The 26,217-nt window shown below is 37.6% G+C and overlaps 1 protein-coding gene across 1 annotated transcript in view; it reads right to left on the reverse strand.

Moving 5' to 3' along the window:
* Nucleotides 1-1,545: 1,545 nt before the first annotated feature.
* The window catches only part of LOC128639629 (pancreatic lipase-related protein 2-like), a 76,418-nt gene continuing 51,746 nt past the window's right edge, over nt 1,546-26,217 (reverse strand). The window contains exons 7-13 of the mRNA XM_053691755.1: nt 11,421-11,531; nt 11,221-11,322; nt 10,281-10,399; nt 9,632-9,767; nt 7,009-7,120; nt 3,545-3,712; nt 1,546-1,820 (exon numbers count right to left, since the gene is read on the reverse strand). Of these exons, the coding sequence (XP_053547730.1) occupies nt 1,760-1,820; nt 3,545-3,712; nt 7,009-7,120; nt 9,632-9,767; nt 10,281-10,399; nt 11,221-11,322; nt 11,421-11,531 (809 nt within the window). The 3' untranslated portion in view covers nt 1,546-1,759. The remainder of the gene's footprint in view (nt 1,821-3,544; nt 3,713-7,008; nt 7,121-9,631; nt 9,768-10,280; nt 10,400-11,220; nt 11,323-11,420; nt 11,532-26,217) is intronic.

A 26,217-nucleotide genomic window follows, 5' to 3' on the forward strand; every position in this document is an offset into this window, starting at 1 on the left:
AACATCGCAAGGGATAGTGAATGTAATAGGCGGTCCCTGACATTAATAACCTTTTTTGAAGCACATACAAATCAGATTTCGGGGCCCAATTATCAACCTCCAAATGGAGCTTGATGCCCCTGTTTCCGCGCGAGCCTTCAGGCTCGCCGGAAACAGCAGTTATGAAGCAGCTGTCTAAAGACCACTGCTCCATAACTTGTCCGCCCGCTCTGAGGCTGCGGACATCAATCCGCCCGATCCTATACGATCAGGCTGATTGACACCCCCTCCTAGCAGCCGATTGGCCGTGAATCTGCAGGGGGCGGCATTACACAAGCATTTCAGTTCTAATTTGCTTTGTTTTTTTAGCATGCATTGTTGAAAAGCACAACTAGGTAGACTCAGGAGCTGGGAGCTAGATGCTGATTGGTGGCTGCACATATATGTCTCTTGTGATTGGCTTACCGATGTGTTCAGCTAGCTCCCAGTAGTGCATTGCTGCTCCTTCAATAAAGGATACCAAGAGAATGAAACAAAATTGATAATATAAGTATTCTGAAAAGTTGATTAAAATTATATGTTCTGAGTTTCATGTCCCTTTAAATGATTTTCCCTGTGTACTAAGAATTTTTGGTGTAATGTAAATTAGCATTTTGATGCATATTAATAATTCATAGTATCAATATGATATATAAATAATACTTGAGTTTTGCATTGTACTTTCAATATCCTTTATTAATAAAAAAATGTATTATTTATTTTTTTACTACAGCATATGTTTCTCCCCTTTACATACAGAATGGTCATTTAAGTCCCTTGTAGCACTGAAAGATCTTTTTAGAAATTTTCGCTAGAGCGAAGAGGTTTAGAGAACTTGGGTCCCTAACGAGAAATGTGGACCTGCTTTTTTATAACAAATAACTGATATCTGTTTTCTGCTTAGTGGCGCTGCCACAAATAGCAAGAGAAAAAAAAGAGGAAGACTAGAAAAGATGGAGATCAAATGAGAGAGAAATATGGGAGACAATACCAAATGCATTCTGGGGAAGCAGTGCTGAAATAGTACAGAGTATGAGCTATTTGTACTGCTGCACTTGTCACCATGGTGTGTTTGTTGCGGTGTAGTGTCGAAATCTTCGGCCCGACGGAATGTGCGACCGTCACGTCACCAATCACCTGCTAGAGACACCTCCTTTCAGATTTCAACACTACACCGTGACAGACAGGTCGCAGAATCAGACGGAACAGCTGAGGCTGTCAGATTTTACAGCCTTCACCGGAGCGCCACTGTTCCACAGCTCACCATGCCTTCATAAATGTATTAGCAGTCCTGGGAAACGGATACTAATATGGCTATGAAAGTTAAAAATACGTTGAAACTTTGACGAGCGGCTGCTCCATTTCATTCTTTCTCCATTATATTCTTACTATCATGCTGCTGTTTATATTTTTTAAAATTCACCTTTTATCTGTATGTTTTCCACTGATGAAGTCAGTTAAAAAAAACCCCACTAACATGGTACATCATTTATGAAAACATACAGTTAACAGGTACATTTTAAAAAATATAAACAGCAGCATGATAATCATAGTGATTGGTGGTCAACCAGTCACGTGTGCGCTCAGGAATGTGGTCACACATTCCGTCGGGTAGCAGATTTCGACACTACACCTGGCATGTTGAGAAAACAAGCACAGTATGTACAGATGGAAGTGTCAAATTGCTTATTAGAAGTTACAGTGGTAGGAGATCAGCACAGCGTATCCAACATGGATCTCATCATGGTGTGAGTGTTTGCATGATGTTGTCTCGGATTATAGCATTGGAATAGAATGAAAAACTGCAGGGGAAAAAAACAAAACAAAATAACTATACATCTTGCATTACAATTACACATTTTAAGAGATTTCTTTTAAAGTTTACATCTATTATCAAATAAGATTTGTTCTTTTGCTATTCTTTGTTGGAAAGAATACTTAGGTAAGCTCAGAAGAAGCAATGCACTAGCTGGTGAGTGGTGCCTATCTGCATATGCATCGTGCTCACCAGGTGTATTCAGCTAGCTCCCAGTAGTATATTGCATGTTCTGAAGCCACTTTTATGACATAGCTTCAAGAGACTTTCCAGTTAACTTTAATTATCAAAGTGTGCAAGTCTTTATGCACTTTTTCTGAGGCACCAGCTCCTGCTGAGCATGTGCACAAGTTCACAGTGTATACATATATGAGTCTGTGATTGGCTGATGGCTATCACATGATACAGTTAAATGCATTCTTTCTGAGGCACCATGTGCAAGAGTTCTCAGTGTGTATATATATATATATATATATATATATATATGAGTCTGTGATTGGCTGATGGCTATCACATGATAGAGTTAAATGCATTTTTTCTGAGGCACCATGTGCAAGAGTTCTCAGTATATATGTATATGAGTCTGTGATTGGCTGATAATATGGGGGGGGCAAATCTAAGTAAGTACATTTTGAAATTTGTTAAGAGAAAGAAATATACTGCTCATTTAAAAAGAGTAAGTGCTATTTAAAGGACCAGTAAATACATTAGATTTGCATAATCAACAAATGCATACTAAAAAGACAATGCAATAGCACATTGGGGCATATTTATCAAGCTCCATACGGAGCTTGATGCCCTGTGTTTCTGGCGAGCCTTCAGGTTAAAGTCCGCTGCTCCATAACCTGTCCACCTGCTCTGAGGTGGTGGACAGACATCGCCGGAAATCAACCTGATCGAATACGATCGTGTTGATTGATACCCCCTGCTAGCGGCCGATTGGACGTGATAAATGCCGAGCGTATGCTGTCAGCATTTATCAATGTGCAGCAGACATGATCCGCAATATCGGATCATGTCCACTCACACAATGATAATTCGGCCCTTTAGTCTAAACTTCAAATGAGTAGTAGATTTTTTTCTAACAAATTTCAGTTATGTCTATTTCCACTCCTCCTGCATCATGTGACAGCCATCAGCCAATCACAAATGCATATACTGTATGTATATTCTGTGAATTCTTGCACATGCTCAGTAGGAGCTGGTGAGTTAAAAACTGCAAATATAAAAAGATTGTGCACATTTTGTTTATGAAAGTAAATTGGAAATTTGTTTAAAATTGTCTGCTCTATTTGAATCATAAGAGTTTATTTTTGACTTGAGTGTCCCTTTAATTATCTTTTTATTATGCATTTGTTGATGCAATTCTACTGTATTTAATGATCCTTTAGTTATGTCTTTAACACCATTGTAGAGATTAAACACATAGTTATATACAAGCAATAGTGCAATAATAAAATGCTCTAACGTATTAGAGAATTTTCATTTCAGATTTTTATGTCCCTTTAAGGAAGATATACATAGAAGTATTTTACATTAATTGTCCCTTTAACAAACAGTTCATAACTGATAAATTAGTTTATATTTAAATATAAACATCTTTTACTTTAAAATGTTTTACACAAAAAAAGTCAGCAGATTTAAATACAGGCTTTTCTAATGGATGACAAAACAATTTGAGAAATATACCTTTAATATGTATTTACTTACATGCTGCTGTCCTTTCCACTCTGTATATCTATCTGTTCTGCTCCCAAACTCTGCCGAAATACATTAAAAAACAGGGCAGACCACTTGAAGTACACTTGGTTAATGTTTAGCAGTTCAAATTCCACATCAATAAAACCAGAAAATGTGTTTCCAGGAAAAAGGATATCTCTAGAAAAAGACAACAATTTAATACAGATCCAAAACATTATTTTCATTATTGAAAGGGACAGTGTATTAAAACTGGCATTCCCTTTATGTTTATCAATTAAATTGTTATACCAGGTGAAGAGTAAAAAATGTACGGGACATTGTTCTTTTAGTGTTATTTTTGTATATTAACTAGCTAGTTTTGCTCTTTTAAACTACAAACCATTAAAATGGGCTGTGCCTGCAAGGCGATTGATTCTCCTTACCCTATCACCCTTAGTACACAATTATCTTAAAGGGACAGTATAGTCCAAATTAAACTTTCATGATTCAGCTAGGGCATGCAATTTTAAACAACTTTACAATTTACTTTTATCATCAAATTTGCTTTTTTCTCTTGGTAATTCTTTTTTTAAAAGCTAAACTCAGTTAGGCTCAAACTGATTTCAAAAGCGTTGAAAACCTCCTTTTATCTCAGTGCATTTTGACAGTTTCTCACAGTTAGACAGCACTAGTCCATGTGTGCCATGTAGATAACACTGTGCTCACTTCTGTGGAGTTATTTAGAAGTCAGAACTGATTGGCTAAAATGCAAGTCTGTCAAAAGCACTGATATAAGTGGGCAGTCTGCAGAGGCTTAGATACAAGGTAATCAGAGAGGTAAAAAGAGTATTACTATAACAGTGTTGGTTATGAAAAACTGGGGAATGGTTAATAAAGGGATTATCTATCTTATATAATAAAAAAAATTCAAGTAGACTGTCCTTTAATAGATCAATTTATTACACTCGAGAAGGTAATATAGATCATTGTGAACAAACTAAGGGCTAGATTACTAGAGGAGTGCTATTTAGTGCTTGACACCCCCTGCTAGCGGCCGATTGGCCACAAATCTGCAGGGGGCAGCATTGCACCAGCGGTTCACAAGAACTGCTGGTGCAATGATAAATGCCGACAGCTTATGCTGTCAGCATTTTATTGATGTGTGGCAGACATGATACGCTACATTGTATCATGTCCGTCCGCACAATAATAAATGTACCCATATACTATCTATATATATATGTATCTATTTATATTTTATATGTGAAGAACATAGGAGTGTAAAATATGTGTATTACGCATTGGTGCTCGTGATTTAGGACTAACGAGGTTAGGTTAGGGCACATGCAGAATTGCTAACTTAAATGCATGTTATTGAAATATTAAATATCAACTATTAAAAAATATTAATAAAAATGATAAAATATTATAATGCATACTGTAGAATATTCTAAATAATCTGTAAGATATATCTACATTTGTTACAGTATGTATAATAATATTTGATTATTTTTATTAATATTTTTAATATTTCAATAATGCACATTGACGTTATCAATTCTTCATGTATGTTAACCCGACCGTGTTAGACCTGTCTTGCGAACCATGGTGTGCGTTATGCATATTTTACATATACCTATAACTATATTACATATGTCTATAGGAATTGATATACACATATCGGTATATACCAATATATATATATATATATATATATATATATATATATATATATATATATATATATATATAAAACAGCAATTTAAAATATGGGGAGGTGAAAAGTGAGTTTAAAATCCTCCACTAAATCCAAAATGTAGAGAAAATAACTCATTGTTTACACAATGAGTAATTCTCAATTCTCTCTTTCTCTCTCTCTCTCTCTCTCTCTCTCTCTCTCTCTCTCTATATATATATATATATATATATATATTTACATTACCCTTTAAGTGAAAAACATTGGAATGTTAAATATGTACAATAAATATATAGCAAAACACAAATACTGTACTTTTAAGTGTATTTATGTTCTGTTTAATGAATTTTTTTCTTCCCCTATGCTTTAAGTGAGCTCTCAAGACGTGCTAACCCAATGAGTGTAAATCACAAATGCACTTGAGCAATCGTGTTTACTTTCAACTTGTACTACGTGTGCTATTTCTGTTGCACACAGAAAGCTGATAAATACCCAATACTGCTTGCGCACAACAGTTAGTGCTCCACTTGTAATCTAGTCCGAAATGGGAGAAAATTTTACAGTACACTATCCCTTTAATGGGACATTAAAGGGACATGTCAGCCAAAAATTAAACCGCATGCCAGTACATTTATACCTTAAATAGAAACACTTCTGCATTTTACTAGTATTAACAAAAATTATTTCAGTAAAATCTATCACTAATTAAGTGATAGCTTTTGCTGTGCATGTGCACATCTAAATATGCTTCATGCACAAGCATTTTAAATAGTGTGTTTGCTTGGAGAGCCAGCAGTGGCTTGTATAATTTAATGATCAATACACTAAAAGGCACCACTGGTGTATTAAGCATTTCTTTACAAAAAACATTTGATCTAATACATATGTTTTACAAAAAATGCTTTTACTTAAAATATGAATGCAGATTCGACCGGAATGTCCCTTTAAATGCATTGAACATGGTATCTTATTTTTTAATTTTGTTTTGCTTTGGCAAATTACGGACAGTTATTATTGAACCTCTGCACTGATCACGCAATGAATGTTAGAATGTTGTAGGTCCAACGTTCTGAAATGAAAAGATGCGCACCAGTTGCTTTAGGGGGAGTGGGAAAAAAACACATTTTAGAGATAAATTACTGGAAACCAGGTAAAATAAACAGTGAATGTATAAAAAAGTTTTTTTTTTTTTTTTTTTTTACAATGCACAATTAAAGGGATAATAAACCCACATCTTTCATGATTTAGATAGAGCAGTAATTTTCGGTAACTTTCTAATTTACTCCTATTATCAATTTTTCTTTGTTTTCTTGGTACCTTTATTTGAAAGAGCAGAAATGTAAGTCTGGGAGCCAGGCCATTTTTGTTTCAGAACTATGGGTAGCGCTTGCTGTTGGGTGGCTAAATTTAGCCATCAATCAGCAAGCGCTATCCAGGGTTCTGAACTAAAAATGCCTAAGCTTAGATTCTTGCTTTTCAAATAAAGATAGCAAGAGAATGAAGAAAATTGATCATAGGAGTAAATTAGAAAGTTGTTTAAAATTGAATGCTTTATCTGAATCATGAACGGAAAAAAATGGGTTTTGTATCCGTTTAAGTATTCTATAATTTTCAGTTTGATATCTCTACAAGTAATAAGTAAAGTTGTAGGGGTGTCTATTTTTTATGTCTATTTTATAGAAATAATTGAAATAGTATAATATTTGCCCATCTCTAATCAGACCCACTAATTATCATTTGATACTGTCATTATAGGTGATATCACCAGGGTTAATATTGTTGATAGTCTGTAACGTACTTTACAACTTCATATTCCTGGGTGGTACCTGCTGTAGAACTCAGCGATACAAAGATGCTTCCAGGAATTGCATATTTTCCACTTAACATGACAGAAACTTTGTATCTCCAGCCTGAAAATATTAACAAAATATAAATAATTACAAGTGAAATGCAAAACTATGTTATCATTAAAAAGACACTAAACACATTTTTTTTAATGATTCAGATAGAGCAACAATTTTAAGCAACTGTCTACTTTACTCCCATTATCAATTTTTTCTTCATTCTCTTGCTATCTTTATTTAAAAAGCAGGAATATAAAGTTTAGGAGCCGGCCCATGTTTGGTTCAGAACCTGGGTTACGCTTGCTTGTTGGTTTGCTAAATATAGTCACCAATAAGCACGCCCTATCTAGGGTGCTAAACCTAAAAATTAAATTTTTTATCTCTTTCACGATTATAATAAGTTAGTGAGTTTGTCATAAACAAACAACTATAATTAGGATATTTTTTTTCTATGTTGTGATAAAAATATTGTCATTCAGAAAATGATATCAATTAAATGCGTAAAAAGATAAAAGCAACATTCTCTTTTCTGGAAAGCTAAGGCATAAAATAATATATTGTTTCTGCCATAATCTAGATTCACAGACACATGTGAGGTTGCTGAGGGTGAGGTAAAGATGAGATCATGTTCAAAATTCATTAAAGGGACATGAAACCCATTTTGTTCTTTCATTATTCAATAGAGCATACAATTTTAATCAACTTTCTAATTTTAATTTATTTTCTAATTTACTTCATTCACTTGGTATCCTTTGTCGAAGGAGATGCAACGCATTACTAGAAGCTAGTCAGTTGAGCCAATAACAAGAGACATATATGTGCATCCACCAATCTGCAGCTAGCTCAGTAGTGCATTGCTGCAGTATGTATGCTTTTCAACAAAAGATACCAAGAGATTTAAGCAAATTAATTTATTCACCTATAATTTCCACAGTTTTGTTAGGGGGGTTTGCTGACACTATCATTCATAGTTGGGTGAGGTGCCCCCTAACATGCTGTCTCTCAATTCTAATATGAGCAGGTAGGAGCGAGAAAACACAACAATTACAAATATCAACACCTAGGGCAAAATTATCTAACGGTCTCTGGGCTGGTGAAATTATTAAAGAATATTCACCAAGTCCTTCTATTTCCCTGGTGGAATGATCTATCTAAGCCATATTTTACCCTGAAAACAGGGCGTCTTGCTAAGGGGTGTCTACTGGGTTTTTGGTTATGAGCACAATAAAATTTGTCTTTTTAAAATCTTACAAAATTAATAATTGAATCAATAACTCATAAATATGCAGCAAAAAACGGTATTGTTAAGGTGCATCAAAAACCGTAACAAAATTCTTCACCAAAAATCGTATTTTATAAAAAATGTAAAATTTGTATGTAAATTACACCAGAAAAAGTTGTATTAAATATCCACAGCGTAAATCGTAATTTAAGTGCACAGTATGGCAAAAATCACTTAGAAATTCGTATTAATTACAAAATACAAAACATAATTGTTTTTTTTTTCATAAAATGGGCTGAACACGAGCATTCCATGGGCGTATATGAGTTTGTCAATTCCCAGTGTAACTCTGTAGATGTTCGCACTACAGACACTAAAAGGTGGGTAGCTTTTCTCAAAACACTGAAAAAATACTTCTAACCCTAACAAAAAAAACAAATGCATACGAAAATATAGGAGATTGTAAGATCCTATAGCAGAAAGCAGTGTCATATGATTTAGATTGGCTGCAGGGTTTAATTTGTGCACCCCCCTGATCACTGCTAACTTTGACCACGGTGTGGTGTCCCTTTCCAGCGAGCTCCATTACTTTCAATAGGAGACATCTTCCCACTCTCAAGGACTGCCCCTTTTTTACAATAATTCCACCAGAACAACCCCTGCAAGAGTCAGTGAGAAAACCCAATCTGAAGTTGTGAGGTATAGAACATCGGGCCCTTCCAAAATGGCTGCTGAATAGAAGGAAATGTGTCTTCAGACATTCTAGATAATTCTAGAGGAATAGTCTGGGTTATTCTTCTACATTTTAGTCCAGCACATGGAATTCTTAGAAACTACATAGCCACTGATAACTATCTCCTCTAATCATCATGTTTTCCTGTTTCAAAGCTGACTCAGTTGTCTTATAGGGGCCTAATTATCCATGTGCGTGCGGACATGATCCGATATTGCGGATCATGTCCGCTGCACATCGATAAATGCCGACAGCATATGCTCTTAAGACCGCCGCTCCATAACTGGTCCGCTGCCTTTGAGGCAGCAGTCTGCAATCTGCCCGATCCTATACGATCGCGTTGATTGACATGACACCCCCTGCTAGCGGCTGATTGGATGCGCATTGCGCAAACAGTTCACCAGAACTGTTTGTACAATGTTAAATGCCGACAGTGTTGACAATGATAAATCAGCCCCTAAGTAATTGTCTTATTCATCCCTTGTCATATGATACTATTTTCAGTTATTATTAATAATAATAATAATAATAATAATAATAATAATAATATTAATGCAAGTTGAAATTTTAAATAAATATAAACTACAGCCTTATTTACAGATTACATTTACATTTTACTTACTTGAAAACTGATAGAGATTTCTACCAGTATTTAAATAAAAGGTTTGGTATCTGGAGTTGGACGTTATCTCACGGGATGCCCTTGCAAAATATCCCATGGAAGGACATCCACCAGCAGGACATGGGAAGCACCAACCCTAAATAAGATTACAAAAGGACCAATTTATTAGATTTAAAAATTATACAGAATGTCAGAACAGTGAGTGTAGCTTTTTAAACATTGATGTGCAAATTAATTATGTAGCTATTAACACAATTTAAAAGAGATTTGAGGCACAAACCTTTTTAATGACCAAATACCAATCAAAATCTTATGTTTGTATTTAATGTGAATACAATTTTCATAACTTTATTTAAATTGATTTTAATTATATTTTAAACACTTTATTAAATCAAAAACAAGTAAAATGAACATGGCCAAATTCACTTGTAATAGGCTAATGTAATTAGAAAGTAAAATTTGGCAGCTTAAATCTACATTCCCATGAATTGAAATAGCACTTTCAAATTATTATATACAGTATATATATATATATAAAAAAAAATAATATATATAATATATAAATAATATATATAATATATAAATAATATATATAATATATAAATATATTAAAAAATATGCAAAATAAATACTCTAATAAGTTACTTACTGATTGGAACAATTCATAACTGTCACAAGGGTAACCTAGGAATCCATATCGATTTGTGATACTCTCGTTGTAGTAATGCATTGCACGCATGTGATTGCATGCTAATTTTTGTATTATTCCTGTAGATGAAAAATAGATATATACTGAAATGACAGATAAAAGATTGATTTCCAAATAGATATCTTTAAAAGGGTACATCTGTTTAACTACATCATAGAAATGCAATGCACTTGCGCTCCAGAGCTGAACAAAGCCTTTGATTTTGATTGGTGGCTATGCTCATATGTCACCCCTGATTGGGTCAATGACCATGTTTAACTCAGGTCTGGTAGTGCACTGCTTTCGTGAGCTAATTTTAAAAACATGTTTAACCCTTCAAGGAAAAATGATAGAATCAGAAATCTAAATTATATTTGTGTACATGTTTCAGCATAAACATATCTCTGATATGTTTATGCTGAAAAACTGATTTGCATAGAGCGCTGAATAGGGAATACATTTCACCTGTGGCTGCATCACATAAGCACCAGTTTTACAACACATTATAATAATCTAATATACCTATTGTAGTTTAATGGGAAAACTCATTGGAATGACAGAATTTTGAGGGATGTCCGATTTTGACCCCCCAGATGCACCAGAATTTAGAATATATGTGCCTATGCATTAACGAAGCTCACTGGACACAGAGAATCTGCTACCTCCACCTGTCCCTAAACCACAATAATTGTAGCTCATATGTGCATATATTTTCCCCAAAACAGGTAGGGGCGCATAGAGAGTTCCTGCATTCCCAATAGACAGACAGGGTTTATTGATTTATAGACCTAGACTTCAATATCTGCTGCCCTAGGCACAGCCTATGTGGTAATGGCACATTATGGCCCTAAGTATCAATGTAGCTGAAAGTCAATATAATCTACATTTTACCAAGTTTTACCGTTACCACTGTAACTGCCCGGCATGGATTGACATCCAGGCATTTGTTTTCCTCCATTAGGATAAAAATCAAAGTGACCTACTGGTTTTCTCATCCCGACCCCTAGAGAGCAGAAGAGAGGGAGAGAGAGAAAGGTAAATGCAATTAGACCCTTGGCTTGAATGATCAGTTTACGGTAAATGAAAGAAATACTTATTTACCTATAGGCGAGCCACTATCCGTGTGAATCACATCCACAAACAGTGCATCAGATTCATCAAGTCTGACCTCAATGGGAGTATCTTCAAAAAATGGGCGAGCTGGGTCTAATCCTGTAAGCAACATGACTTTTATAGTATATAGTGTATTTAATTCAAACTCCCCCCCACAAATATCAAATCTAGGAAATGTGTGGGTTTTTATCTCACTCAAAGACCACAAAAGTGGACACGAACACCTCTTGCTTTTTTAAAAAATTTGTCCTTGCCCCATGCCCCTCTGACAGGCCAAGAGCAAATTCTGCAACCTGTAATTGCTGCAAATAATCGAATAGGCAGCTTGCAGCACTTTGAAAACATAAGTAACAAATTTTGCTTTTTCACCTCTGTGGGGAACGTGTGACAAAATACATTTTTTTATTCCAAAAAGCAAGAAGTGTTCAATGTCCCTATAAAGTCTTTTTTTAAAATTATCTTTTATTGAGATTCTTGGTACATAGACATCATGGAGATAACACAGCAAGTAATGTACATGAACCCTTAGAGTTGTCTCTTCTCAATGGATAAATACTTGACTAGTAGGTTTCATATATAGACAGTTGATAAAGGTACACCAAAAAGTTATCGACAATTTGAGAATCTATTTTTTTAACATATAAATGATAGCATTTAACAGTGGTTAATTCGATGGTTACTCGTGAACCAACTGATATAGCAAACAATAGTGTTTAAAAAATGATAAACACAAAAATTATATATGTACAGGGAAGTATAAGCAGTTTCAGGATAAAGCGGATGTTCAGCGGGTAAACACCACTGTAAGTATAGGGGGGGGGGAGAGGGAGGGGGGCGGAGGGGATAATATTGTTGAGCTTAACTCCCTGGTGGATCAAGTCGCCTTAATGAATTATTTTTTTAACCAAAATGATGAAGAATGAGGAGCTACACTTATCTTAGTAAAACAGGAGAAATATCAAGTCATAACAGTTAAAAGTTATTAGTATGGAAGAGTCCTTTATCGATGCTATACCACTTCTTGTATTAATTATGTCAGACTCAGTACGTTATAGTACACCTAGGCTCTGACATAAGACAGTATTAATAAACTAAAAATATAGGGGGGTAGTTATCAACGCATCTACTTTTCCTGCCTTCGCCGGCCCAATACGCCCGCCTAAGCTCACCTCACATCGCCACCGCGGACCTGCAAAAATTCGCCTAAGTTATCAAAAAAGCTGTAAAAAAGCCGCGCGCCAAGTACGGGGCGATGAGCAGCGGATTGTGAGAGTTATCACTCATCCGATCTCGCTGCTCTTCGGCTTTTTTACAGCTTTATTGCTAGCCTGTCACTAAGCACCCACACTAAACTACACTGTTCTACCCCCTATACCGGCGCCCCCGGAGCCCCCCGCAACTAAATAAAGTTAGTAACCCCTAAACTGCTGCTCCTAGACCCCGCCACAACTATAATAAATGTATTAACCCCTAAACCGCCGCTCCCGGAGCCCACCGCCGCAACCTACATTATACCTAGTAACCCCTATCCTGCCCCCCCTATACCGTCGCCCTCTATAATAAAGTTATTAACCCCTATCCTGCTGATCCCGCACCTCGCCGCAACTAAATAAATAGTTTAACCCCTAAACCGCCGCTCCCTGACCCCGCCGCAACTATAATATATGTATTAACCCCTAAACCGCCGCTCCCGGACCCCGCCGCAACCTATATTAAATTTATTAACCCCTATCCTGTCCCCCCTACACTGTCGCCACTGTAATAAAATTATTAACCCCTAAACCTAAGTCTAACACTAACCCTGACACCCCCTAACTTAAATATTAATTAAATAAATCTAAATAATATTTCTATTATGAACTAAATTAATCCTATTTAAAACTAAATACTTACCTTTAAAATAAACCCTAATATAGCTACAATATAAATAATAATTATATTGTAGCTATGTTAGGATTTATTTTTATTTTACTGGCAAATTTCAATTTATTTTAACTAGGTACAATAGCTATTAAATAGTTTTTAACTATTTAATAGCTTACCTAGCTAAAATAAAGAGAAATTAACCTGTAAAATAAAAACTAACCTAAGTTACAATTACACCTAACACTACACTATACTTTAATAAATTATTCCTATTTAAAACTAAATACTTACCTGTAAAATAAACCCTAAGCTAGCTACAATATAATTAATAATTACATTGTAGCTATTTTAGGATTTATATTTATTTTACAGGTAACTTTGTATTTATTTTAGCTAGTTAGAATAGTTATTAAATAGTTATTAACTATTTAATAACTACCTAGCTAAAAGAAATACAAAATTACCTGTAAAATAAATCCTAACCTAAGTTACAATTAAACCTAACACTACACTATCATTAAATTAATTAAATAAATTAACTACAAATCACTACAATTAAATACAATTACATAAACTAACTAAAGTACAAAAAATAAAAAAAGCTAAGTTACAAAAAATAAAAAAATAAGTTACAAACATTTTAAAAATATTACAACAATTTTAAGCTACTTACACCTAATCCAAGCCCCCTAATAAAATAACAAAGCCCCCAAAATAAAAAAATGCCCTACCCTATTCTAAATTAAAAAGTTCAAAGCTCTTTTACCTTACCAGCCCTTAAAAGGGCCTTTCGTGGGGCATGCCCCAAAGAATTCAGCTCTTTTGCCTGTAAAAGAAAAATACAACCCCCCCAACATTAAAACCCACCACCCACATACCCCTAATCTAACCCAAACCCCCCTTAAAAAAACTAACACTACCCCCCTGAAGATCATCCTACCTTGAGTCGTCTTCACTCAGCCGAGCAGCGATGGAACCGAAGAGAAGATCCGGAGCGGCAGAAGTGATCCTCCAAGGGGCGCTGAAGAAATCTTCCATCCGATGAAGTGATCCTCCAAGTGGCGCTGAAGAAGTCTTCGATCCGGGCGATGTCATCTTCCAAGCGGGGTCTTCAATCTTCTTCTTCAGGATCCATCTTGCAGACCTCCGACGCGGAACATCCTGCTGGCCCGACGGACTACCGACGAATGAAGGCTCCTTTAAGGGACGTCATCCAAGATGACGTCCCTTCAATTCCGATTGGCTGATAGGATTCTATCAGCCAATCGGAATTAAGGTAGGAAAAATCTGATTGGCTGATTGAATCAGCCAATCAGATTGAGCTTGCATTCTATTAGCTGATCGGAACAGCCAATAGAATGCGAGCTCAATCTGATTAGCTGATTGGATCAATCAGCCAATCAGCCAATTCAATCAATCAGCCAATCAGATTTTTCCTACCTTAATTCCAATTGGCTGATAGAATCCTATCAGCCAATCGGAATTGAAGGGACGCCATCTTGGATGACGTCCCTTAAAGGAGCCTTCATTCGTCGGTAGTCCGTCGGGCCTGTAGGATGTTCCACGTCGGAGGTCTGCAAGATGGATCCTGAAGAAGAAGATTGAAGACCCCGCTTGGAAGATGACATCGCCCGGATCGAAGACTTCTTCAGCGCCGCTTGGAGGATTACTTCATCGGATGGAAGACTTCTTCAGCGCCGCTTGGAGGATCACTTCATCGGATGGAAGATTTCTTCAGCGCCCCTTGGAGGATAACTTCTGCCGCTCCGGATCTCCTCTTCGGTTCCATCACTGCTCGGATGAGTGAAGACGACTCAAGGTAGGATGATCTTCAGGGGGGTAATGTTAGGTTTTTTTAAGGGGGGTTTGGGTTAGATTAGGGGTATGTGGGTGGTGGGTTTTAATGTTGGGGGGGGGGGTTGTATTTTTCTTTTACAGGCAAAAGAGCTGAATTCTTTGGGGCATGCCCCACAAAAGGCCCTTTTAAGGGCTGGTAAGGTAAAAGAGCTTTGAACTTTTTTAATTTAGAATAGGGTAGGGCATTTTTTTTATTTTGGGGGGCTTTGTTATTTTATTAGGGGGCTTAGATTAGGTGTAAGTAGCTTAAAATTGTTGTAATATTTTTTAAATGTTTGTAACTTATTTTTTTTTTTTTTGTAACAGCTTTTTTTATTTTTTGTACTTTAGTTAGTTTATGTAATTGTATTTAATTGTAGTGATTTGTAGTTAATTTATTTAATTAATGTAATGATAGTGTAGTGTTAGGTTTAATTGTAACTTAGGTAAGTTTTTGTTTTACAGGTTAATTTCTCTTTATTTTAGCTAGGTAAGCTATTAAATAGTTAATAACTATTTAATAGCTATTGTACCTAGTTAAAATAAATTGAAATTTGCCTGTAAAATAAAAATAAATCCTAACATAGCTACAATATAATTATTATTTATATTGTAGCTATATTAGGGTTTATTTTAAAGGTAAGTATTTAGTTTTAAATAGGATTAATTTAGTTCATAAGATAAATATTATTTAGATTTATTTAATTAATATTTAAGTTAGGGGGGTGTTAGGGTTAGTGTTAGACTTAGGTTTAGGGGTTAATAATTTTATTACAGTGGCGGCGGTGTAGTGGGGGGAAGGATAGGGGTTAATAAATTTATTACAGTGGCGGCGGTGTAGTGGGGGGCAGGATAGGGGTTAATAAATTTATTACAGTGGCAACGGTGTAGGGGGGGCAGGATAGGGGTTAATAAATTTAATATAGGTTGCGACGGGGTCCGGGAGCGGCGGTTTAGGGGTTAATACATATATTATAGTTGCGGCGGGGTCAGGGAGCGGCGGTTTAGGGGTTAACATGTTTATTATAGCTTGCGGTGGGCTCCGGGAGCAGCGGTTTAAGGGGTAAACACTTTTTTTTAGTTGCGGCGGTGTAGGGGTGACAGATTAGTGGTGTTTAGACTCGGGGTACATGTTAGGGTGTTATGTGCAGACATCTCCCATAGGAATCAATGGGATGTGGGGCAGCAGCGAACATGAACTTTCGCTATGGTCAGACTCCCATTGATTCCTATGGGATCCGCCGCCTCCAGGGCGGCGGATTGAAAACCAGGTACGCTGGGCCGTAAAAGTGCCGAGCGTACCTACTAGTTTTTTGATAACTAGCAAAAGTAGTCAGATTGTGCCGCACTTGTGTGCGGAACATCTGGAGTGACGTAAGAATCGATATGTGTCGGACTGAGTCCGGCGGATCGAAGCTTACGTCACAAAATTCTACTTTTGCCGGTATCTAGGGCTTGATAACTTAGGCGAATCAGCCTCGCCACAAATACGCTGCGGAATTCCAGCATATTTGAGGTTGACGGCTTGATAACTACCCCCCATAGTCACTCTGTAAGATACAAATAATATCACAATCATGGTACACAAAGGATGGAAGTAACATTTCTGTTTCAGTCTGACACAGATCGATGCTTACGTCACTACAGATGTTCCGAATGCAAATTCGGCACTATCTGACTACTTTTGCTATTTAACAAATATCTAACAGGTACGCTCGCCACTATTCCAGCCCAGCGTACCTGCTTTTCCAGGGCGGCGGATGCCATAGGAATCAATGGGAGTCTGAAAGCAGCGAAAGCACATGTTCGCTGCTGCCCGATATCCCATTGATTCCTATGGGAGAATAAAATTTATGTTTACACCTAACACCCTAACATGTACCCCGAGTCTAAACACCCCTAATCTACCACCCCGCCACCGCCGCCACCTACATAAAGTTATTAACCCCTATCCTGCCGCTCCTGGAGCCCACCGCAACTAAATAAATGTATTAACCCCTAAACCCCTGGCCTCCCATATCACTAGCACTTACTAAACCTATTAACCCCTAAACCACCAGCCCCCCACATTGCCATAAACTAAATTAAACTATTAACCCCTAAACCTAACAACCCCTTAACTTTACATTAAATATGAACTCATCCCTATCTTATAATAAATTTAAACTTACCTGTAGATTTAAATTAAACTATATTAAACCAATAATTAATCTACCCTGTTATACTAAAATTACATTAAACTATATTAAACTATTAATTAACCTACCCTAACTGTTATACTAAAATTACATTAAATTATATTAAACTATTGATTAATCTGCCCTAACTGTTATACTAAATTACATTAAACTACAAATTAAATTAACTATATTATATATTTAAACACCTAACCCTACTCAAATAATTTAAATCTACAATAAAAAATTACAAAGTTACAAAAATTAACAACTAAGTTACAAAAAATAACAAACACTAAGTTACAAAAAAATAAAAAATAAACACTGTTACACCAAATAAAAAAGAAATTATCAAATATTTAAACTAATTACACCTTATCTAAGAGCCATATGAACCACCCCCCAAATAAAAAAACCCCTAACCTACAATAAGCTACAAATAGCCCTTAAAAGGACCTTTTGCGGGGCATTGCACCAAAGAAATCAGCTCTTTTACCAGTAAATAAAAAATACAAACAACCACCCCAACAGTAAAACCCACCACCCACACAACCAATCCCCCCCAAATAAAAACCTAACTCAAAAAACCTAAGCTCCCCCATTGTCCTGAAAAGGGCATTTGGATGGGCATTGCCCTTAAAAGGGCATTTAGCTCTATTGCAGCCCAAACCCTAATCTGAAACTAAAACCCACCCAATAAACCCTTAAAAAAACTCTAACACTAACCCCTGAAGATCCACTTACAGTTTTGAAGTTCCGACATCCATCCTCAAAGAAGCCAGGAGAAGTTCTCATCGAAGCTGGCAGAAGTCTTCATCCAAGCCTGCAGAAGTCTTCACCCAGATGGCATCTTCTATCTTCATCCATCCGGCGTGAAGCGGCTCCATCTTCAAGACATCCGATGCGGAGCATCCTCTTCGTTCGATGTCTTCTTGAACAATGAATGTTCCTTTAAATGATGTCATCCAAGATGGCATCCCTTAGATTCCGATTGGCTGATAGAATTCTTTCAGCCAATTGGAATTAAGGTTGAAAAATTGAGCTTTCATCCTATTGGCTGATCCAGTCAGCCAATAGGATTGAGCTTGCATTCTATTGACTATTCCATATGATAATATCCAGTTTTATCTTTATTTTTATTCTCATATGGGTGTATCTTCATTATCACTACCCTTAGGAATTTTTTACTTTATTACCATACATCATGATATGGTCCCAATACTATATGGCACAACATATAGATAAGTTACATAGAATATTATGAAAACGAATATATTTCAATTATACATCAAGTACAGTTTTATATATATTGCAATAATACAACCATTTAATTGGTGAATAACCCATCATTTGTACCAACTCATATCATGTTAGAAGGGAATGAAAATAACATAAATGTAATTTCTTCAGACATAACATTGAGTTATTTTGTAATTTATTAGTTCGTTAACATATATTGACTTTATTTTATATCCCTATACACAAGGAAGAATGAGTTAGATAAAAATCCATTTTGACATAATAGTATTGGTTTTGAATATATGTCATAATATTGGACAGCTAGCTCCCATTAGACAGCAGGAAGCCAACTTTATATTACTATCAACATTGATATCTTCTTTTTTCTCAGAGAATCTTTGGATTCAATAGTTTGATAATCTATATTATTAGGACACATCTGTAGATTTCACAAATATAACAAGTACAGCAAACACTCATATTTTTAAATTCTAGCATTTCTTCCTATTTTGTTATTATATGTTTTTTAGACATGTGCGATTCGGTTCGGTTCGATTCGGAAATTCGGAAAATTCAGCAAAATTAAAATTAGTGCCGAATCTACCGAATAAATCCGAATAACTTTGGATTTATTCGGTAGATTCAGATGGCCATGGATTACACTAGTATTGTACAGTATATTAGGTTATATCACTCTGCTATGGGTTACACCTAATGTACAGTATATAATACTAGTCTTATTCCACCTAACACATACCGAAATCCCGAATTTCCGAACCGAATCGAACCGAATCCAGCCGAATTTATTCGAATCCGAATTAATCCAAAACAAATCCGAAACAAATTTATTCGAATCCGAATGAATCAGAAACAAATCCGAACCGAATTGATTCAAATTTTTCCGAATTCGAATCGCTCCAGACCAAAATTCGAAAAAATCTGAATTGATCTGAACCGAACCAAATTTTTTCGCCATGCACATGTCTAATGTTTTTCATTGTAAAATTTTGCAGATCGGACATATTCACATAAAAGATCCATTTCCCAGTATTGGGAATTTGATATTTTCATAGTTTAGTCATTTTTATGAGTTTCTGTATGCATTATTCTCCTTTTAATTCTCCTTTTGTTCTTTGACATAGCGCTGTTTAATACATTCAATAATACGAAACTGCTAGCTTCAATTAGGTGTCCCGTTTATTAAGTTAGATCTACATCAATATTAACACTTATACATATGATTTTACTTAGAACATTTTTTAACGACCCACCAGCTCACACCTTTCAGTTAGAATGGTATGATTCCAAGCAAACTATAACAAAAATTTCAATAGCGTTTTTAAAAAAAAATCCTTTTGCCTTTTGTGTGTTTTTTCTTGTAACTGTGGGTTCAAGTAGAATGAACACAATTATTAGAAATATTTGTGAGAATTTGGGAATCTGTTACATTTTTATAGGTTAGCTAATTTATACTAATTTTTTTTTCTCCGTATTTTAGTGACATATCACTGTATATTATAATAATTTTTGTATGTATCAAATGATGTGCAAAAAATAGCAAGTCTGTTCTGCACATTATCATGGCGATGTCCGGTCGGCAATTTAGGGGTTAAAAAATGTATTTAAGTGTTTGCGATGTGGGGGGATTGGGCTCGGTTTAGGGGTTAATCGGTAGTTTATGGGTGTTAGTATACTTTTTAGCACTTTAGTTAAGAGTTTTATGTTACGGCGTTAGCCCATAAAACTCTTAACTACAGACTTTTAAATGCGGTATCAGTCTTGACAGGAGAGGGTGTACCGCTCACTTCTTCCAAGACTCGTAATACCGGCGTTAGGCAAATCCCATTAAAAAGATAGGATGCGCAATTGACATAAGGGTATTTGCGGTAAGCTCGAGTCGCGGGAAAAAAAGGGAGCGGTACACCTGTACCTCCCAGACTCATAATACCAGCAGCCGTTAAAAAGCAGTGTTGGCACCTCTCCACGCTGCTTTTTAAGGCTAACGCAAGACTCGTAATCTAGCTGATAGGTTCTAGCTGCTGATTGGTGGCTGCATATATATACCGATTGACATTGACTCACCCATGTGTTCAGTTAGAAACCAGTAGGGCATTGCTGCTTCTTTAACAAATGATACCAAGATAATAAAATAAATGAGATAATAGAAGTTAATTAGAAAGTTGTTTAAAATTGTATTCTTTATCTGAATCCTGAATGAACATTTTTGGGTTTCATGTCCCTTTAAGTATTGTATTGCAAAACATCTGCATACAAAAGAATAAGCATTTAAAACTGTTATATTGCTAAGAGAGGGCTGTAAAAAAATGGAGCCGTAAGCTACTGAAGTTGCCGACAGCTAAAAAAAGTTTACGGCTCCATTTTAGTGCCGCGTTTCCATTGAGATATTTTGCGCAGTGTATGCAATCGCTCTTTTGTGTAGGTGTAAGTTAACGTTGTGTTGATGCTTCATCCGACGTCGAAATTCTTGAAAATTGTGCCACAACAACGTAGTTGCTATGGTAACCTGATCTTACGCTATAAAATTTACGTTTAACTTCTACGCTCCTTACCTGTGATCACCTCTAAAGAGAAACAAAGATACTGTTATTCATAATACATATTTTTAAATTAAAAGCAAATACTACTTTTTATTATAATTACATTTTCTACTTTATTAATATATGTTATATTTATTGCTTCCCTAGGCATAGGTCTAGTTTGAATTCTGTAGCTATGTGTTTGCATACATTCTGACATGTAAATACATACTGATATTTCCATATGAACATAAGTGCAACTATTCCTATACTTGGGACAAAAATAAATATTACATATTACAATTTTTTTTCTACATTGAAAACTCGCATTATTTGCAAGTTTTAAAATTTCAATGAGAACTAAACCTCAAAAAGCATTTTTTTCCCCTCTTTTACACCTAGTTGAGCTGGGTGTAATAATTTTCAACGTACCAACAGCCTTTAACAGTTTATTGAGTGTTTGTGCTTTCGTTGGAAACCTGGTGTAAATTAGTGCTTCTAATACTTTCTATGGGACATAAAAATATATTCAGTAGCTGGACCCCTGTGGTATAATATTCCATGTTTTCAGACATTGAATAATGCAAAGAAAACAAGTTCATTATCATTTTTAAACAACACAATCCCTATAATGTTGTAACTTAAAGCGATAATAAAGTACAAATTAAACTTTCATGATTCAGATAGGGCATGTAATTCTAAAAAAACTTTCTAATTTACTTTAATCTTCACATTTGCTTTGTTCTCTTTGTATTCTTAGTTGAAAGCTAAACCTGGGTAGGCTCATATGCTAATTTCTAAGTCCTGAAAGGCCCCCTCTTATCTGAATGCATTTGACAGTTTTTCATAGCTATAGGACATTAGTTCATGTGTTTCATATAAATAACATTGTGCTCATTTACATGGAGCTATTTAAGAGTCAGCACTAATTGCCTAAAATGCAAGTCTGTCAAAAGATCTGAGATAAGGGGGCAGTCAGCAGAAGCTTAGATACAAGGTAAAAAGTACATTTCTATAACAGTGTTGGTTATGCAAAACTAGGGAATGGTAAATAAAGGGATTATCTATCTTTTTAAACATTTTTGGTGTTAACTATCCCTTTAAGAAGAGTTCAGAAATCAATATTTGCTGGATTAACTCTGATTATCAATCACAGCTTTCATGCGTCTTGGCAAACTCTACCCCAGTTTTTCACATTGCTGTTGGGTGACTTTATGCTGCTCCCAGATTATTACTGATCCTCCACCAAATTTTACAGTGGGTGCAAGACACTGTGACTTGTAGGTCTCTCTAGGTCTTTGTCTAACCATTAGACGACCAAGTGTTGGGCAAAGCTGAAAATTGGGCCTTCTCTGAGGCCGCGGACAGAAATCAACCCGATCGAATACGATCGGGTTGATTGACACGCCTTGCTAGTGGCTGATTGACCGCAAATCTGCAGGGGACGGCATTGCACCAGTAATTCACAAAAACTTCTTGTGCAATGATAAATGCCAACAGCGTATGCTGTCAGCATTTATCGAAATGCAGCAGACATGATCTGCTACATCGTATCATGTCCGCTCGCACTATGATAAAAGCAAAAGCCCTTTTTTTAGAACCATTTTTGCAAATGGAAGTATATTCTATTTAAACATGTTGACCTTTTAGTGGATATCTCACTATTCTTGATACTTATACTTCTTCTCTTTCTCACTCTTCATCTAAAATTCAGAGTAGATGTTATTGCATTGTCTTTTTATTATGTATTTGATAAAGGGACATAAAACTTACATTTTCCTTTCATGATTCAGATACAACATACAATTTTAAACAACATTCCATTTTACTTCTATTATAAATTTGTCTTCGTTTTTTGTTGTTGTTGTTATTCTGAAAACCAGTGATGTAAGTTCAGGAGCGTGCACGTGTGTGCAGCACTATATGTCAGCAGTTTTGCTACTATGTTATACATTAGTAAGAGCACTAGATGGCAGCACTATTTCCTGTCATGTAGTGCTTCAGGCATGAGCACGTTATCTGCCTAGGTATTTCTTCAACTAAGAATAACAAGAGTACAAAGCAAATTTGATAATTGAAGTAAATTGGAAACTTTTTTTAAAATTGTATTCTCTATTTGAATCTTGAAAGACAAATTTTGGGTTTCATGTCCCTTTATTATTAAATTCTACTGTGTCACAGATACCAGGCTGCCAAGGCCACCACCCTCTCCTATTTGGAATATTGTGTTTCCCACCAGTTCCCCTTTTTGTTTGTTACACTGATTGATTTCCCCTGAAAGAGCTGATCACTACCCCTCTGGCCCCTTCCTGCTTTGCCAAGTCCGACCCGGAATCGTTTCAAACTATTCACCGTCTGTGATCGCTAGAGATCCCCGCTGAACTTTAACATAGGTTGCTCCCGAAGCCCTGTGCCCCAGAGCTCCGCTCTTCTGAGGACTTGCCATACATTTGATGGGCATGGGTTGGGGTGATTGCTAAGAGGGAGATCAATCAGGAACTTAAAAGTTTGGACATCTCTCTACTTCATGCTGGACCAGAGTACCATTTGCCACTCCGGCCCCCAGCGATGGATCATGTTGCTTTTTGTAATGGGACATATAGGGGCCCGGAGTTTATGTGACTATGGCTCCTACGGAGGCGCCAGCCTGTCTGGAGGGGCGGTGAGCTCTTGATCAGATAAGGCTCTAATCAGATGGCAAATGTGTATATAAGCTGGATGTTTTGTCCAAAAAAGCCTGTTCGTGTTTCATCTTAATACTGGTCTTGTCTGGTTATTAGGGTAGGCTACATGCTATAATCACTTTCCCACTCTACAGCTATAGGTTCCAGGGTAAAGAAGGATCATTTGTCGGATATACCCAGTCGGGATTTCCAGAGTCCGTCACAACTGGTTGGAAGCGGTGGGATGTTTCCTTCTACCTGGAACATCAAAACCACCACCAGTCCCTCTTCGGATGCAGCAGCGATACTCCGGACCTAAAATAAGTACCCTTAAAGACTTGCTGGAAGCTTGTAGACAAGTAGCTGGCAACAAATCAAAGGCAGCGATCATCGCCGAGTTGATGGAGGGTGACCTAGCCAGCAATCAGGCCACTGAACCAGGCAGCAGCTGGGCCAAATCGAAAAGCTGTCAGGGAGGGCCCTAGATGCTTTTGAGGCCATTCCCCTAGAAGATAAATGGAACTATGACAGAGTGAAGGAGCGCATCCTGGCCCAGTATGCTATCACTCTGGAGGCTCATCGACTTAAATTCCAGAGCTTGAGAAATAGAGAGGGACAGCCCTTTACCGAGTGGTTCCACCAGTTCACCCGCTCCTGGACTACTGGTTCTAGGGCTGCCAAGTGACCACCCTGGCTCAAGCATCACAGCTCATCCTTCTGGAGCATTTCTATGACCATTCACTGCCGGAGGTGAGAGAATGAGTCCGGGATCAGAAACCCGCCACTGTGGATCAAGCAGCGGTTCTGGCATGCCAGTTTCTCAATGCCCGATGCACGATTTAACCTTAACCTCGACCAGTGGTCCGTCCTCCAGCAGCCCCTCCTCGTCTTGAGGCGGCCAGCCGGTACCCTTCAGCCCCGCCGGCTCAACCCCATCCTGCTGGCCCCAGTCCACCCAGGAGGATGTGAATCTGGTGCTTTGGGTGTGATAAGGTGGGCCTTGTATGGTCCAATTGCCCACGGAATCCTCCTCCGACCCACTGGACCCAAGCACCTGCTGGCATTTTCCGAGCAGCAGCCCATTGTTTGGAGTCAGGAAGCTCCGCTATTTCAGCCACTTGAACCAGGGAGAAGTTTGGCATCCTACATGAGGTAGACCTGGTACAAGCGGCAGCTGGCGACAACCAGCTCCATCATCACTAGCCAGTATGGATTAATGGCTGTCAGGCCCAAGGGTTATGGGACAGTGGTGCCACCCTTCCCCTCATCCAGCCACTCCTTGTCACCAAGTCGGACCAGACAGGAAAATCAGTTGTGGTTCGTGTGGCGAGGGGTAAGGTGCTCCGGATCCCCACAGCACAGGTCCACCTGGACTGGGGTGCTGGTTTCTGTGTTGTGGAGGTGGGTGTCATGGGCTATTTGCCGGCTGACGTTCTGCTAGAAAATGACTTGGGTCATCTTGCGTCCTCCTTCCTTATGGATGCCCCTACAGATGCTTTCCCTGTCACCACTCGCCAACAAGCCAGGCTCCATGTGGAAGCACTCAACGTTGGGACCCAGGTAAGTCACCCTCACCCGACAACTACTCTGACAAATTACCCCATCTCCTGGGCTTCCCCCTCCGACTTTGCCCAGGAGATGTTAAGTGACCAGACGTTAGCCCCCTACCGGGTCCAACAGTAGCTGGGCATCCCCGGTAGTGCATGTGCCCAAGCAGGATGGCACGACCCGTTTCGGTGTAGACTTCCGTAAGCTTAATGACCACACCACAACCGACGCCTATCCTATGCCCTGGGTAGATGAGCTATTAGACCGCATTGCCAGGGATAACTTTCTGATAATGTTAGATCCCTGCAAGGGGTACTGGCGGCATTCATCACTCCATTCGGCCTGTACCAGCTTAAGGTCATGCCATTTGTGATGAAGAATGTTCCAAAGGATGGTAGCTCGTCTCCTCGATGGCCTCCAGGATTATGCTTTGCCTACCTGGATAATATTGCAATCTACAGTGATACCTGGGAGAAACACTTGGTTCACCTAGGTACTGTCTTGGACTGTATCAGGGCTGAGGGTCTGACTCTGAAGCCAGACAAGTGCACAGTAGGGAGGTTGGAGGTCCTGTACCTTGGACACCAAGTAGGATGCGGGAAGCAAAGGCCAGAGCCGGCCAAGATTGACGGAGTCACTAACTGGCCAACCCCCAGTCACTAACTGGCCAACTCCCAAAACCAATACCCAAAGCTTAGCCTTTCTTTGCACAGCAGGGTACTACTGCAAGTTTGTCCCCAACTATAGCACCTTGGCCAAACCCCTGACCGACCTGACCAGAAAACACTTACCTCGGCAAGTCCTGTGGTCCCCCGAGTGTGAGGCTGCCTTCCAGCAACTGAAAACAATGTTAGTTTCTGCCTCTATCCTGGCAACTCCTAACCCATCCAAAAGCTGTGTCCATACAGATTCCTCCATG

The sequence above is a fragment of the Bombina bombina genome, chromosome 9 (genome assembly GCF_027579735.1).
Source record: "Bombina bombina isolate aBomBom1 chromosome 9, aBomBom1.pri, whole genome shotgun sequence".
NCBI classification, from domain to species: domain Eukaryota; kingdom Metazoa; phylum Chordata; class Amphibia; order Anura; family Bombinatoridae; genus Bombina; species Bombina bombina.